Raw genomic sequence first — 16,221 nt, 5'->3', positions numbered from 1 at the left:
AGAGGCATTATCACGCACTGCTCAGCACTACTAGATCTATGAAAATTTTCTTGAGAAATCTGATCAGAGATACTTTTGTGCCAGGTGTAAACAGGAGATCTGGTATAAGCTGTTTGTAGTTGTCAACACTGTCAGGATAATATTTTATTTTTTTCTAATTATTAATAGAATTCTGCAAGTCTATAAAACATCACGGAATGTGTTATTAAGCAATGGTAAAAAAAATTTGCCTAAGGGTTTTGCCTTAGCAAATTTGCAGCAATCCATGGCAAGACCGGTGGCCTGTAAGCGATATGGAAATTGCAGTGTTGAAGGAAAGATCACGAGGGAGTGTGCTGGGCATTCCTCTCTTCAGCCTTTGAACACACGTGAAACCAGAGAGCCACATCTGAGAAGCCCGTCTCCCTGTCAGCAGACCAATCTGCCTGTCACTCAGTGTCAAGGAGAAGAGCGCAGTTTAACTCTTTCTCGGGGAACCCCCCAAATGCGACTGCAGGCCTACAATGGCCAGCTGGCGTGGTCTTGTAGAGATGGTAATCTTTAAATTCCAGGCAGCGTATTAGGTATCGTTACACAGTTTGTCTTAGAACGCTTGCAAATTTGGGGTTAAGCTAAGGACTGTGGTTATAAAAGAAATTAGTCCAGGTGAATCCAACAGAAGTGGCATTTTATTGAAGTTCATGTCATTGTGTTCTGTCTTGTATCTTTTTTTAAAGGAAGAGGGAACTTTTACATTTTTTTGCATTAGCACAAACTCAAATGTCACAAACAAACAAAATTGATCAAAGTTACTGTTATGGCAATCCAATACGTTTACATGTTTGCTGTGATTACTGTTACAGATATTACAGTATGTGAATAACCTAGGGAGCTCACAGAAATCTTAACCCTTTCCCTCTACAGTAATTTGCTTTGGATAAAAGCATCAGATAAAAGAGTTAAATCAAAATGTAACTTCAATCGTCTGCATAAGTCTTTCAATTTCTGTAGCATTTGTTTTCCTCAGGTCATGGTTTTTGGCTCTGAAAATGTATCATTTGGAGGGAGCTTTTGTAGTCTATGTTGTCTCTACTCATATTCACGCTTTGCATTAAGCCCCATTTTTATTGCATTTAGATTTTGATTCCCATTAAGCTTGCATGATTTGTAGCATGTCAGGATCACAGTGCTTGTTTTGTTCTGCAAACAGCAGACTATGCAAGTATTTCACTGTTTCCCTGCTGTGCAAGGGACTGCTTTTCTGAATACTGACTTGTCTTTTCCTGCACAAGCACCGCATTTGGTGTGGAGCTGTCTGTGCCAGGTGCATGGTTTATAAATTATAAAGCATGCCAACACCCCATTGCAGGATTCATCAGCTGGCATGTTATGGATCTATATGGTTTTACAAGTCACCATTTGTAATTTTAGATACAAGCAGCGTTAATGCTAATGGGCAGCAATGTGTGATACTTGGTATGTGGCGTCTGAGAGTCTCCAGTCTATGTCATCTAACTGATTTCAACCTATAAGTCGCGTGCCTGACCGTGGCTTGCCAGCATTTTGTCAGCTTGTTGACAGTCAAAAGCTAAAAAGCTTTTAACCTCTGTTGCTGCTTCTGTAGGGCACAGCAGCTGCAAAGCACATTCAAATGGTTAACCTGAAATACCAAATACAATTTACATTGATCAAGTGATGTCAACACCTATACATATTCTGCATTGGAAAAAATGCCATTTGTTTGTCTATACTTATACAGTGAAAAACATATATGCAAAAAGCAATATTTTGCATGAAAATTGGAAGTTGTAGGGTGACAGTATAGGATAACTTAGAACTTTATTGATTCCTGTGAGGAGAAATTTCTCTGTCCAGTATCATAGGACCATTGCACAGTATTTAACACTTTTGCTTCACTCCTCTGGGACCAGGGTTCAAGTCTCCACCCTGTCAGTATGTGGGTGGGGTTTGTGGGGTTTCTTTCATGTTCTGTGATTTTCCCCCCACAATCCAAAACCATGCTAAAGTGACTTGGATTTACTCAGTTTTCTGTGTATGTATGTGAATGGTATGAATGCTTTGCAAACTTTTTTCAATTGTTTTTTTTTTTTTTATAAATTAGTGTTTTCCTGAGATTGTAGGTAGTTACAATAATGAAATATCTTAATATTGCATTGTTTGTGTGTTCATCGTGTTGGATCAGCCAGTACTCTTAACCTTCATTCTGTATGTCATATCCTTGTATGCATTATTTTTTATGACATTGCTTTGTATTTTGGAGCTAAAACTGAACCTACTGCGCTGTGAATTATGTGCATACACTATATGGACAAAGGTATTTGGACACCTGGCCATTATACCCACAGGAATTTTTATGGCATCCCATTCTAAATCCATAGGCATCAATGTGGAGTTGGTCCCCCCTTTGCAGCTGTAACAGCCGCCACTCTTCCGGGAAAACTGCTCAGGATTTTGGAGAGTGTCTGTCGGAATTTTTGCCCATTCATCCAGAATAGCATTTGTGAGGTCAGGCACTGATGCTGGATGTGAAGGTCTGTCTTGCAGTCTCTGTTCTAGTTCATCCCAAAGGTGTTTGATGGGGTTGAGGTCAGGGCTCTATGTGTGCCAGTCAAATTCTTCCACACCAAACTCATCCAACCATGTCTTTAAGGACCTTGCTTTGTGGGGCACAGTCATGCTAGAACAGAAAAGGGCCTTCCCCAGACTGTTGCCACAAAGTTGGAAGGATAGAATTGTCCAGAAAGTCTTGGTATATGTATATGTATATGTCTGACCTCACAAATGCTTTTCTGGATAAATGGGCAGAATTTTCACAGACACACTCCAAAATCATGTGGAAAGCCTTCCCAAAAGAGTGGCAGCTGTTATAGCTGCAAAAGGGGGGGGGGGCATATTGATGCCTATGGATTTAGAATGGGATGCCATAAAAGTTCCTGTGGGTGTAATGGCCAGGTGTCCCAATAATTTTGTGCATATGTTGTGTATCATCCATTGTATTGGTATAGAACTTACAATAAATGTTGGGCCATTTCTTTTTCCCAAATCACTTAACAGCATTGATCGTGCTGTTTGCACATTTTCTTGATTTCTAAATGTTGTAGCTGACTTGTTGTCCAAAAGCAATTACTTTGAACAGCATTAGCAATGTACTGCATGTTTGTTGCATACTTTGCAGTCAGCCCCTATTGGGAGAGTATAATTATGATACTGTGACTCAATGTAAGCAATAGCACTTAACAGGAGTCTGACGGAGAAGCCTATAGGATCTTGCTCATTCACGCCTGATTAGTTATTATAGTGCAGCTGAAAGCATTTTTCTCTGGGATATATTAATCGCATTTACACAGTAATGTGCTTTACATTAAATGACAAATAGAACAAGTGAATGATTATTATTCTTTTTTCCTCCCAAAGGAACAGGGAGCACTTGGCCAGACCACCACCTCAATGAGCAATATCTACTTGGCATCTATAGGCAGCAGTTTTTTTGTCCCACTCACTCCCCTTGAGACCAAGCATGAGAGGGGGATGCACACAAAAATACTTGAGAAGGCAGCTCCTGTATATGAGCAATACTTCATTTAGAAAATGCTATAAATATATCCACTTTTATGAACTTGGGGCTAGTAGAAATATGAAATACTAATTCTGAATCTGGCCACTCAAAATATACAGCCACTTTGGTTGTGGATAGTTTAATTAATCTTTATCTACTCTTAAAATGGGAAGATATTCACTAAAAATGAGTCATATGACAGGACTTTTGGTCTGCCTGAGTCAGTTCCTCCTACACTCAGCAGAACTGTGAATTACTTTTTAAACAAGGCTGATATTACTGTCAGCTGTGGTTTAATCAGTGGTCAGAGACAAGCCCAGACCTTTAACACTCTTTACCAGGAGTGTCGTTCATGCAGCATTTTTTCATCCATTTCACTTCGGAGCAAAACAGTGTTGTTGTGTAACTTAAGACCAGTGTCCTTGAAACTGCTTTGTTCTTACATGAACTTCTACTGAGAAAATGATGCGACATTGGCATAATATGGCTTCTGAGAGCAGGCCAAAGCACCACAATCAGTCATTTCTGTTTGGTCTATGTCAATAGCTTACTGTAGCCCTTCAGTATGTTCACCCCATCAACTCCTTCTACGGAGATTTTGGGTCTCTTGTGGCTGCCAATGAGCAATTTACTATTCCCCCAGATACCTCCTTGGCTCACACCTCAGTAGTACCAAAAACAGAGATTGGACTGGGGGTATGAACTGGAGAAGCCCTAAATCAAGGATAAGGCTGAATCACCAGGATCTCAGAACTGACTGGCCCCTGCAGTGTTTATTTCTAGGCACCATTATCACAGAGAAGTACTCACACATTCCTGCTGTGGAGACAGTGGCGGACATATCAGGGCAAGGCATGTTGATTGCTTTCGGAGCGGCGGTAGGATAGGCGCATCATGTGAAATGAAGGGGTACTGGACAATATCTGCCTGTCATCACAGGGTTGTGGCCCAACTAAAAGAGGCTTTGGTCAATTAACCCTGGTGCCTTTGATTGGCCTAGAGGGAGGAACTGTGTGATTAATAGTAGTTTGATGATAGGGTGTATTAAGGAATTGGCTGCAACCGGACCCGTGCAGCTTGTGTCTGCAGTGCCACAGCCTGGCCTATCCGGTCTGTGTTTGTGTGTGTGAGCCTTACATTTTGTGTGTGCCAGTAGGACCTTTTAGCTGTCAGCAACTTTCACATGGATGATAGAGGGGCACTGACGTTGCCATCAGTGTTGTTAATTTACCAGCTGCTCGCTCCAGAGAGGTAAACAAAGATCACACCACTGTTGTGTTTTTAAATCTATCAGCTGTTTTATCGACATTTATAAAATAGTTTAATGGCTAAGTATGACTATTTTGTTTTGCATTTTAAATATATAATAACCCATAAAACATTATAAAGCAGAGCTGCTAGGCAGGAAATGCAGCCAGACATGTACATACCTAAGCTTGTACCTTCCTTTTGAAAATGATGCCAAGTATGGTATCTTGCTAGACAAAAATGTTATGTATTTTATTTCTTAGTTTAAATTTAAATGGGTAAGTCAAAAAGCCAAATAATAAACCCAGACCAGAACTTGCACTGTCTTGGGGAGCAGTGAAGTCTTGCTCTGAATACAATACATGTTTTTTATGTGTGAATTGTCTGTAAAATACAATATAAAAAAGAAAGCATTTTTGTTTAATGAAGACTTATGAATGTTTTAGGAGGTTTGAGGGACATGTTTAAAACTAAGAATAAAACAAGCCAAAGAGCAGAGTATAAATTTTACAGAATAGCTTATATCCATTGTTACCAGCATGCATCCTTCAGGACAGAGTAGCAGAAATACTTCTCCAGCCTTTTGGCTGCTTGTGTTGTGCTTTTATTTGGAGCGTCCTTTGCTGGGCAGAGTACTTGCCAGCAGTATTACAGTAGCTCTGACTCCACGCTGAATGTTTTTAATATTTGTGTCTGAGGATGTGTGTGTGATGAAATGGTGACATCGGAATTCTCCCTTTGCCCTCTGTCATCTTTTCACTGCTCAGCTGGGATCTGTGTATAAATCATACAGCTGAAGAAATTGGTCAGTTGGAAATTTGTCATGATAATGTAACCTTTTGACAAGTTGTGGTATCTTGACAATATTTAACCTAAAATCTTCAAGCTTGAATTCTTTTGTTTAAAAAATTTGGATTTATGGCTGCTCTAGGCCATAATAAGCACCAAATAAATTAGTAATATACTATAACATGCTGAAGTATAATGTGACAACAGCAAAGGTCCATAATAGCCATATTTCCACAGACCTGCCCTAGCAGTATTACCCCACACCATGCCAGGCCCAGTCCATCGAAGGACAAAGGGCTCTCATTCATCTTATTCTTTCATTTCCTGCAGCTGTTCCGAACTACCAATGTTTCTCTTTCCTTATTTACATTAATTTTGCTAATGGGTATCTCACTGGCCAGGAAATCTTAGATGCAGCTGGGTGTTTCTTCAATGGACCATATGCTCTTGGCATTTGTCAGTTCCATGTCTAATCGCATCCTGCATAAAGGCATTAACAAATAGCACAATATGCTCTTCCAGAAACCTGTTTTAGTGTTTTCCAGTTATCTAATTTCTGGTGGGACGTTGCTATGGTGGTGCAGACCTTAACTGTAAAAATTTGTTTCATCAGTAAAAAATAAGTGTTATTAATGATGCTATGATGTGTTCCATGTCATATAAAAATTAGCTAATTGATGGAAATTGCAAGTTGGATGTACTCTAGTTCATTGTCATCTGTTTCTTTGCACGTTGTGGTGGGCTACACGGTACCGAGAACACAATTACACTGGACAGAAATGGTTCAAATATTGTAAGTAAAAACACTGTGGAATATTTTAATGTATTTTTTTCTGAAAACAGGCAAAATTGTCCCAAAAATAATTAGCAGTTGAGTTATATTGTAGACCAACACTTTTGTTTTTGTGGGCACAGTGTACGAATGCTTTTTGCCAGGACTCATGCACGATAGATCAGGTGTTTCGCTTTGAATGTGACATTTAATTGCAGTCACTTGGGATAATTTAGGCAACGAAAATGGTGGCTATGGTTACAAATGTACATTTTCAACTTTTGCAAAGTGAAGACATTTGTTTGAACAAAAGACTGCTCACGCTGCAGCCCACAGAAAAGTGTTGAGCAGCTTTCAAATTCCTGTGACTGCCAGGTGAAATTCATTTCTGATAAAACACTCTTATGCTAAAGAGAGAGCTCAGTATTCGACAAATAGTAGATGATAGAACACCATTGCAGATTTGTCTATCGGAAGACCTCCAGCTGCACCTCTGTGGGTCTCACACAAACATGACATTTGGCTGAAAGTACTGCCTACTATTTGTTCAACCCAGTGTGAATCTCACACATGCTATAGGCACGTGTACTGTATGAGTACCTTGCTCAGAGATACCTAAGTGCAAAGAACCTGCATCATATAGAATAGTTTATGTTTTCAGGATTTGCAAGTGTTTTACCTTCTCATTGGACGAGGTCTGAACTAAAATAAGCAGAAGAGGAAATGCGAGTCTGTGTGGAGCTGCCTGTAATCAAAGATCTGGTGTCACTGAGCTGATGTAGATCAAGTGACAGTGAAAGGGGAAGGGAATGCAGCCTGTGTGCAAGTGGGACACAGCATGGGGTGTTTAAGCAAGTTTTCTCAAACCCACTGAGAATGATTGCTGCGTGGGCACTCTGTCAGAGGCAAGATGGCTGTGGACACATGTGCGTACAAGCCTGCTGAATAGCCTGGGGTAGCAGCTGGTGCGCTGGTTAGCATGAGCTTGTAACCAGTAGGTATCAAGTTTAGATCTCAGGAGGAATACTGTTGTTTAAAGTAAGCTAGAAGATGGTACTTAACCTGAACTGTTTCAGTAAATAGTCAGCAGTAGAAAGTGGTAAAATTGCTTTCTGGGCTAAATCATTTGTATATAATTTCAGCAATGAGAGCTCAGGAATTCTGTGCATGTGGGTGGAGAGCGTCCCTATGGTGTCATTTTTGTTTGAAGGATGATTTATTTTCCTGTATGTGGCCTGAGCAAACCTGCTGCATTTGGGGGGTGGGGTTCTCTCCTCAGTGGCTGGAGTGACACGTCAGACCCATGTGATGGGGGTGTGCTGGGCTGACAGATGGGGCCATGACTGTGCAACACGGGTATCTCACTGTCCCAAAAAAGGAAACACGGCCAGTTGAAGTTTTATTGGTTGCCTCACAGTACCGTACTAGCTCTCTTGGCCCCAGCGGTTTTGAGAATAACTGTCAAGTCAATTTAACTTTTTACTATCGATGGTTAAAGTAGCTTTAGGCTTGAAAGGAGGACAGGAAACGAGGAAAACCTGAGTATTACAGTGATTTATATTGCATTTCCTTAGAAATGAAGTGTTTTAGTGTCCATTCATGAATATTTTGTGTAGCTTGGCGCTTACCAAAATGGTCACTGATCCTCCCCATGTCTTATCATGTTCCAGATTGAGAGGTCAGTGGAATCTTTAACATGGAACACATGGCAGCGTGAAAAATTTGTGCCATCAGGCACATAACGATGCAGAGTATCATTTTGGTCACATGTATACGATTAAATTAATTGGTACACGTTCAAGATGTTTTAGCATTCACCTCCCCCTCTGGGTATAGAACTGCCACTCTTTATAAGTCGTCTTGCTATATGACAGATACTGTTAGCATTTGTTTTTTTTTTTTTTAATATGTTCATATCCTTCATTATTACTTTCAAAATAAACAAGCATGGCTCTTTTCGCCTGTACTAAAAAACAGAATTTCTGTATGTACTTTATACACATTAAGGTGTTGTCTATGCATCCATTTTCTATACCCTATTGTCCTAGGTGTGGTTGCTGAGATTTGTTGGTTTATTTTCTAAAAAGGCTTAATAATACAGCAAAAGTGCTGCTAGAGGTAGCAGTTCACAGCAGCCCAAAACAAATATAATATGGAATACTTGTATTGTACAGGTTAGTGACGCCTACCATACTGTTTCACAAGTAATTCATTTTTCTAATGCAAAGAAGTGCCTGGCACAGTAAACGTAGCTGATTTCAGTGGAAGCATTGCCTCTGTCATTTACTTTCCCCATGCAAGCTGAAGGCTGGTGATGGTAAGGGCAAAGGTTCCTCACATGTCCCTTAAATGGTAAGCGACAGCTTTCTCTGGACCCTGGCACACGTTGTACATGCCTGAGATCTTGAGCTCTAATTTTTCACTCAGAGCAAATTTCTGCTGGAATGTTCGGACCGGCAAACAGTTGGAGTGCAGCTGTCTGAAATTTTGTTCAACCTACAAGTGAGGAAGCAACCAGCATGTCCATGTGGGACACCTTTCTGAACCTCAACCCGGATCGCTACACAGCTGACTGACACTGAGTGCTGTAGCAGAATGCAGAACTGCACTGCTGCACCATCATGCTGTTTGACAGCTATGTATCATATATCCATTTTCCGACTTGTTTTCCTGGTTGCGGGGTCTCAAGCAGATTCGGGCACAAGGCTGGGTGCTCCGTACATACGAAGATACTCAGACAATCATACACTATCGTCAGTGAAGTGATGCCAGTTAGCCCAACTGCATGTATTTGGACCGTGGCAGGAAACATAACACATGACACAGGAAGAACATACAGACTCAACAGGAGACAGGATTCAAGTCGCAGTCATTTGAGATGTGCGGCAACCATGCTACCCAGTGAAGCACCGTGCTACCCAGTGAAGCACCATGCTACCCATATCATATCGTAATAATTTCAAAAAGATTAAGGGCTTTGAGTTTTAATGGAGGTAGTCATTGGATCCCTTAGGATCAAGCCACTAGGACCTGGATAGCGATCCCACTGCACACTGAGCCCCAAGAGCCGAGTCCTGCTCTTTCTTCGTAAATCAGGGGAGCTCCCAGCTGTGGGTGACAGCTCGTGGAGCCACAGCCCCCAGCTGGCTGGTCCAGTCGTCGCTGTGCTATCTGATTTCTAAGCTGCTTCATGCAACAAGTTGTATTTGTTAAGAAGCCACACAAGCCCTCATATTTATGATGCTTGTTACATATAAGGAGGATTTTAATATTTTAAAATATTTTCCTGTCATCATAATAAATAACTTGATTGCTGTTTATTTTCCATTATCTCTGACTTTTTTCTGTCTGTCTCTATACGTGGTTTTCTATGTGTAATAGGTCTATAATGGGATCAATCAGAGAATAATTTAGCAAAGAAATTATCAGGCCTGACTGACCCACTTCATCTGCTGCATTAAAAAACCCAACACGAGCCATGGTTTGAGTGTTTGTCTTATTTCATTTTTAAAAGCAATGGAATAAGCAATATACCATTCCGTAACTTTTACTGTGTCACCCATTTATAAACCATGAACGGTTCAGTTTCAAGTACTTAAAAGGCGACAGTAGTCTTTCACTCAGGATCTGAAATTGCACTCTTGGTTTAATGTTTTTGAGGGACCTCCAGTTTCCACAGAACACGAACTCAAATGAGCATGTCCTTTTTTGTACATTCATTCGGCTCCATCTAGTGGTCTGGATTAGGTTTTCACGGTTGGTGCTACATTGAAGGTAATTGCACAGTAAATTTATCATCCACTGTAAATTGATGTGGCTGCCAGTAGGTGTTTATGGCATTGATTGTTGGCTTGTTCCTTCAGACTTGTCCTCACCTCTTAACTGGGAATATAAAATTGGAAGAGAGAATGATTCAAGAAGAACGATTTACACATGTCCTGAAATGGCATGCCCTGAAATGCCAGTGTTGCAGTGTCTGGGTATTACTGGGATATGTGCCCGTTCCTTGAAGCATCCTCGTAAAGAAAAAGCTACCACTAACTGGCCCTCAAACTTCTGTTGGGTTGTGCAGTTGTACAGCTGTTATTTTTCCACCCAAAAGCAGGAGGTGGAATTTGACCTCCAGCATTTCCAGTGGATGGCTTTCACACACTCCAGGAGTCACATGTCTGATTTCCAGTGATCCGGCCCCATCCCACGGGAATGCCATACAGGCTGGCAGTAATTGTGGTGAGCCTGATGTGTCAATAGGTTTACAACCTAGTGGCCCGCTGGGCTAAAAGGGGAGGGAATCTGAACACAGGTTGTTCTTCCATTATGTGTTGAATGGCAGCAGATGGAGAGGTGGTAAATCTGCCATGCTGGCACCTTCACTGGTAACTAGATTCCTCGATGTCTAGGTGAAGGACAACTTATTTACAGACCATTGATGCAGGACTATGGGAACAGTCAATGTCAGGGATTTTGAATCAGGGTACCAGCTTGGACCAAGAAAAAAATATTTTATTGTGATTTGGTTGGGTGGTTTCAAATTAATCATTCATTTTTGCCTGATTTAGTTGTTAATTATCACTTTAGTCATGGTGGAATTTAACGTGTATCTTTAAATGCAGTGGACCAGTGTACACAAGCACCGCTTTTGTTCGATTTTTTCATTCTGATTCGTCGTTTTGTAGAATAATTAATCATTACGATACTTACCGCCCATTTTCGTGAAAATGAAAAGAGCTAGCCAGCGAAATCTCAAGCAATAAATTAACTGCCCCCTGGTGACTCAACCACGAATTGCATAGCGCGTTTTTATTTCGGAAAGGATCACCGAGTTCGTGCTTTTTCAAAGGTTGATATTTAGATTATTTAATGTGTTAAGATAAGTTAGCATACCTCATAATTGTAGTACTTTTAGTGTAATGTAATACTAAATATGCAGTAATAAGTCAAAGTTTTATATGGCCTTATAACACGAGAGAATGACTCACATAAAATGCTGGACAGTATAAAAAGACGTTAGCTGACTTATTATTTGTCGGGGCTTCAGCCTCAGGAGGCGGAATAAACCGATTATGCCTGAACATTCATGAAGTGCACGTATCAAATATAAGTGTGATAGGTTTTCACCGTAATGACATCGTAATTGACACTTCCCGTTCCTTAAAGGCTCTGCGCTCTTGGTTCCATTTGGCGCTTTGACGCGCACTTTGGTGTGTATTGGGGGGTTTTAAGACGGCGCTTCACCGTCCTTATAGTAAGTACAGTGCTACAATCGGGGATCGCACGTCTGCTTAAGTGACTCAAAGTCACTATAAAAAACTTGATGCGTTGGACAGCAAAACTGTAGGAAAAGCGGAAAAGTTAAATAAGGTAAATGAGTTTCGTCCTAAAAAAACAAAAAAGATCAAATGAGTTGTTCTTCAGTGTAAACTTTGAAAGAAGTGATGGGTCGTTTATTTGTAGCCATATACTGTATTTATTGAACATTTACTAAAGCATGATTATACCCCTAACTATAGTAGTGATTCATTAAAAATGTCTAAGCATGCCTGGAATTTTGATTCAATGTATTTGCATTTAAAACCTCTCAAAAGATTCTGAAAGGAACACTATATCGTAATTGAACTGTAGTCGGATCACGGCGCTTAGGTCTAATCAAAGTTTGCGTTCTTGCCGTGTCCGTGAAACCTCTATAATATACACAAACTGCTCTGCAGCTTCATTAAAACGGGCGGCTTAATTGCTCGATTAATATCAATCCGTCTTCCACTGCGTATCCTGGTCAGGATTGCGGGGTCGAGTAAAATAATATTATTCTGTAAAATTGTCAAATTAATAACTTCATTGTTATGAAATATGCGCTTCTATTTTCATCATTGTAATATTTTGTTGTAAATCTCATTGCATTTCAGAATAAATCAATGGGTACCTATATATGCATAGTTTGTTTGCCCCACATTAGTTTAATGAAATAAAGCAGTGGTCTTTCATGGATGTACTGTACTATGGAGGATTAATTATTTGGCAATTAAGCCTTAGTTAATACAATAATTAAATGAAAACCTAACTGTAGAGAGAGATGTTTTTCTAATTAACGTTACAGCCGTTTATTCGTTCACACTTATGCTAACCATTTGTGACACCTCATCATTCATGACCCCTGTAGCGGGAAATGAGCCCAGGCATCAGGCTGGGCTGTGTGACGGCTGAAAGGAGGCTGCCTCACTGCGTGTCCGAGCCGAACAGAACGTGCGAGGTCCCCAGTGGGTCCGTCTCTTCAGGTCGGTACGGCTCTCTGATACTACGGAGCTGGTACTCCAGAGGGCTTGAAGCGTAATAATAACTGGTCAGCCTTACACTGAGACTGCGCTGCCTGCTTTATTATTATTTTTGTGCATTTCGATGATTCTTCCAGCAAGTTGCTGGCCATCTGCATGACCTTAACATTCACTCTCCTTTGAGCTGGTCGTATTTGTTTGTGCGTCAGGAGTAAGGAGTAGTATTGTCGGGCTCTCAGTGGGATGTTGAAACCTCCATGAAGTAATTCTTTGAGATTTTGAGGTTAGTGGGAAAAGTTGGTGGAAAAGTTGCTTTTTAATGAGTTTGAGGTCTTTGATTTTAGTTAATAAGCTTTGTGTAGAACATTTTTCAGATTATTGAAAATCTCACATCACCGTGAGAAAAGGGTGAAAAATGATTTGCCACTTATAAAATATTCTGTTTCGGTCTATATGTTTTGTTTACATGAGTTTAACATAGATACAGTATTGTATGTTTAAAAGAACAATTGAATAAACATATGTTCAGTATGTTAAATAGGACTTAAATGGAAGCAATACGGTTCAGTTATATTTACAGAGGTACCTGTACAAAATCTTGTGATATGCTGATTTCTATGTACAACTACAGCCGTATACGCCATATAGCTGTGGTATGCTTTTTGTTACATTTATTGAATTTGCCAGAGACCACAGGGTCCTACTAAAATTGGATTAATTTGCTGTATTATTAATGATATACTGTTTGTTCTTTTGAATAGTTAAAAAGTAATATCCATGCTATATACTTGTAGTGTTACTGTTTTTATTTAGATAATACTCGATAAGCATCAGGCCTATACCGTCACGTACTATATGCTCAGTCGTATTAAATTGACTATTAATATTGTTTAGTTATGTGTGAAGGCCACTTTGTAGCTACCATGAGCCACAAATAAATCAGAACCATTTTTGGTATTAAGCAAATCACACAGACCACACAAAATATATCAACATCAACACATTATAAAAAATGAGTCTGTTGTACATCATTGTGCCTTTGGTCCATGTGTATTTGAAGTTAAAAGTACAAAATATACCTTAACAAAATTCAATTACTATTAATTTAATTCACTTATTAAAATATCACAACTATCAAAATACCACATTAAGTAACATTCTTTATTGGATTTTAAGACATGGTGCATGAAACATAAATATGAAAATGCTGTCATGAAGTAACACTGGAAGTGATTTTTTTTATATATCTGCCTAGTAATTAAGGATTAATTTCAAATTCTCGTTAGAAGTGTTCATTTACAAATTGCTGGCCATTAACCTGGGGCAGTTTTTATCTGTTCCTCAGTGGGGAGACTAGTAATTTTACTATTATTATTATTATTATTATTATAGATTATAATAATAAATATTAGCCACATAAAGAGATCCATCAGTTGGGGATGCAGACAAATAATGGCGAGAAGATGCGATGGAGAAACATAGTTCTGACAGCACCGTCGGTTTTCCCGTTCACCCGACCTCACGTACTCTGCATGCAGTGACAGGACAGGTCGGCGTCGGGCACTTTTGGAACCGGGGCCCCTGAGTCTCTATTTTCAGGCTGAAGTGGCCGGCCAGCTTCGTAATGGTGGGTTTTTAGTGTAGCACTCCATAGAGTAAGGAGGCGTGTACGAAGGCCCTGTGCTGCTTCAACTCAAAAAAACTATCCAGTATATTGTGTTACAGCCATACTCATCATGTTTACATGTACTTGCGGCATGTGTATTATGCTTAGTCTTAATTCAAAAATGATTTTTATGTCCATGAAGTTCTGCGTGAGCACCACCCGCCACAATCCTACATAGTCACGCTATAAATATAAGAACATAAAATAGCGTAACATGAGAGGACGAAACACCAACAGCTAAAAGTGGCGTGTTTCATTTACTCAGATTACTATCTTGCACGCTGTAAAGTTTGTCTGTAAAACAAATAAATGGAATTCATTTGCTTTAACTGAAACATAACATATGAATGGCACTGATTCTGACATTTGACAACATGCTCAACATTCTTCATCATCATCCTCATATTATTATTATTATTATTAATTCAATTACTGTTTTATGGAAGAAAACAAAACTATGAATGAAACGTTGAAAACAAACAATAATAGGCATAGTTATAATGATAGTGAACATTATTATGCCAGTTATAAATATTATATGCCATGTATCCTGGTGGGAAGAGGTGAGTCCACTGTTGCTTTAGATATAAAAGGTGACTGGCAGCCTTTAACAATAAGGCTGGCCGTCATGGAAGCACTTCGAGGTTCACTGGGGCACACCAACAGATTCTGCCAAGATACTCCATGTGCTAATGGTATTTTTAGAGGCGCTGGAGACATTAACCTCAGGGCTGCTGCACAGGGACAGGCCTCGTAAAGCCGTATTATTATGCCTCACACTTTAAGCTAACTTAGCTACGTTGTTACAATATGTTAGTCATAAGAATGTAACACCCGGACATGCTAAATCTACTGTAACTGCATCACGATAACATTTGTGTAAAATCGTGTTATTCACAGACGAATGCCTCTTATCCCAGATCGTCCTTTAAGTGGGCAATGTTTTGAGAGAGTATTTTTAGATGGCAGTAGTACTCAATGTACGTGGTCATTACTAAAGTGATTTAAATCTGCTCTATTAGTGATGCTCATATAACTATTGCCATTTTAAAATTAATTAATCATAATCTTATAACAGTCTGAGGACCCTCTCCTAGTGGCAGCCTCAGGCCTAACAGTTTACATCTTAGGCATTCTGCTCCCTGTTTGTACAGCTGTTGCCATTTAGGTAAATGGCTTTGTTAAAGGATTCAGCAGTCATATGTGCAAAACAGGATTGTATTGTGGGTTAACGACTGCTTTACTTGTTCAACTTGATATGTCGCAGTAAAATCCATCAGTACAAAATTTGGCATGAATTATGTGTCTTTCCTGCAACCGTATAATATCAGGAAGTTTATTGGAAAAGTAGATTTTGATTCTCATCCCTGAAAAACTACCATAGACAAAAATTTGTTTCTTACAGAAATATACATTTCTGTTTGAAGTTGAAACAACACTGAACATAAGACTGGTTGGCTCTGCACACTTTGGGTTCAATTCCGTAACCCTATCCCTCCCCCTGCTCCTTTTATATGCAAAGATGCAGTATTAGTTTTATTTGTCTTGTTTTCCCTGTAAAATTGACCAGATTAAGGTTCTTCTGTCATCAAATGAATGAATACATGCCATATGTAGTATCTTGCCTTCTTTAACAGTACTAATTATCGAATTATTAAGATGTTGAAATATCACACCATGCTGGTTGTTAAAGTGGATGTATATTTACAGCTGGCTGTTATGACTTTATGGTCTGTCAATGTTTCTTCAAGCCCCTGTTATGATTTTCAAAGCCAGTGAAAGAAACAGTAAGAGGTGCTAAGTCTACCAAAATTTTGTTGCAGCAAATTTATGTTTGAAAAATATGCTGAGTCATAAAATAAACATTTGATGTTAATAATAATGATGCCAGTACACATGGTTTGATTTTAGTTGTCGGTCT

At 39.5% G+C, this 16,221-nt stretch overlaps 1 protein-coding gene across 6 annotated transcripts in view; it reads left to right on the top strand.

The window, feature by feature from the left end:
• Window positions 1-16,221, top strand: part of rbm20 (RNA binding motif protein 20) — a 48,306-nt gene that overhangs the window by 14,927 nt on the left and 17,158 nt on the right. Inside the window, exon 1 of one of the 6 annotated variants that reach the window (XM_023820410.2) lies at window positions 4,685-4,807. The exons of 4 other annotated variants lie outside the window; for them this stretch is intronic. In XM_023820410.2, coding sequence (XP_023676178.2) covers window positions 4,740-4,807 — 68 coding nt within the window. In that variant the 5' untranslated portion in view covers window positions 4,685-4,739. Of the gene's footprint in view, window positions 1-4,684; window positions 4,808-12,522; window positions 12,638-16,221 lie in introns of those variants that run through there. One more of the 6 variants, XM_023820415.2, reaches the window with a different exon arrangement.

This window comes from Paramormyrops kingsleyae, chromosome 20 (assembly GCF_048594095.1).
Source record: "Paramormyrops kingsleyae isolate MSU_618 chromosome 20, PKINGS_0.4, whole genome shotgun sequence".
Classification (NCBI taxonomy): Eukaryota; Metazoa; Chordata; class Actinopteri; order Osteoglossiformes; family Mormyridae; genus Paramormyrops; species Paramormyrops kingsleyae.
Note: the sequence above shows the minus strand (reverse complement) of the source record. Positions and strands in the feature narration are given on the sequence as shown.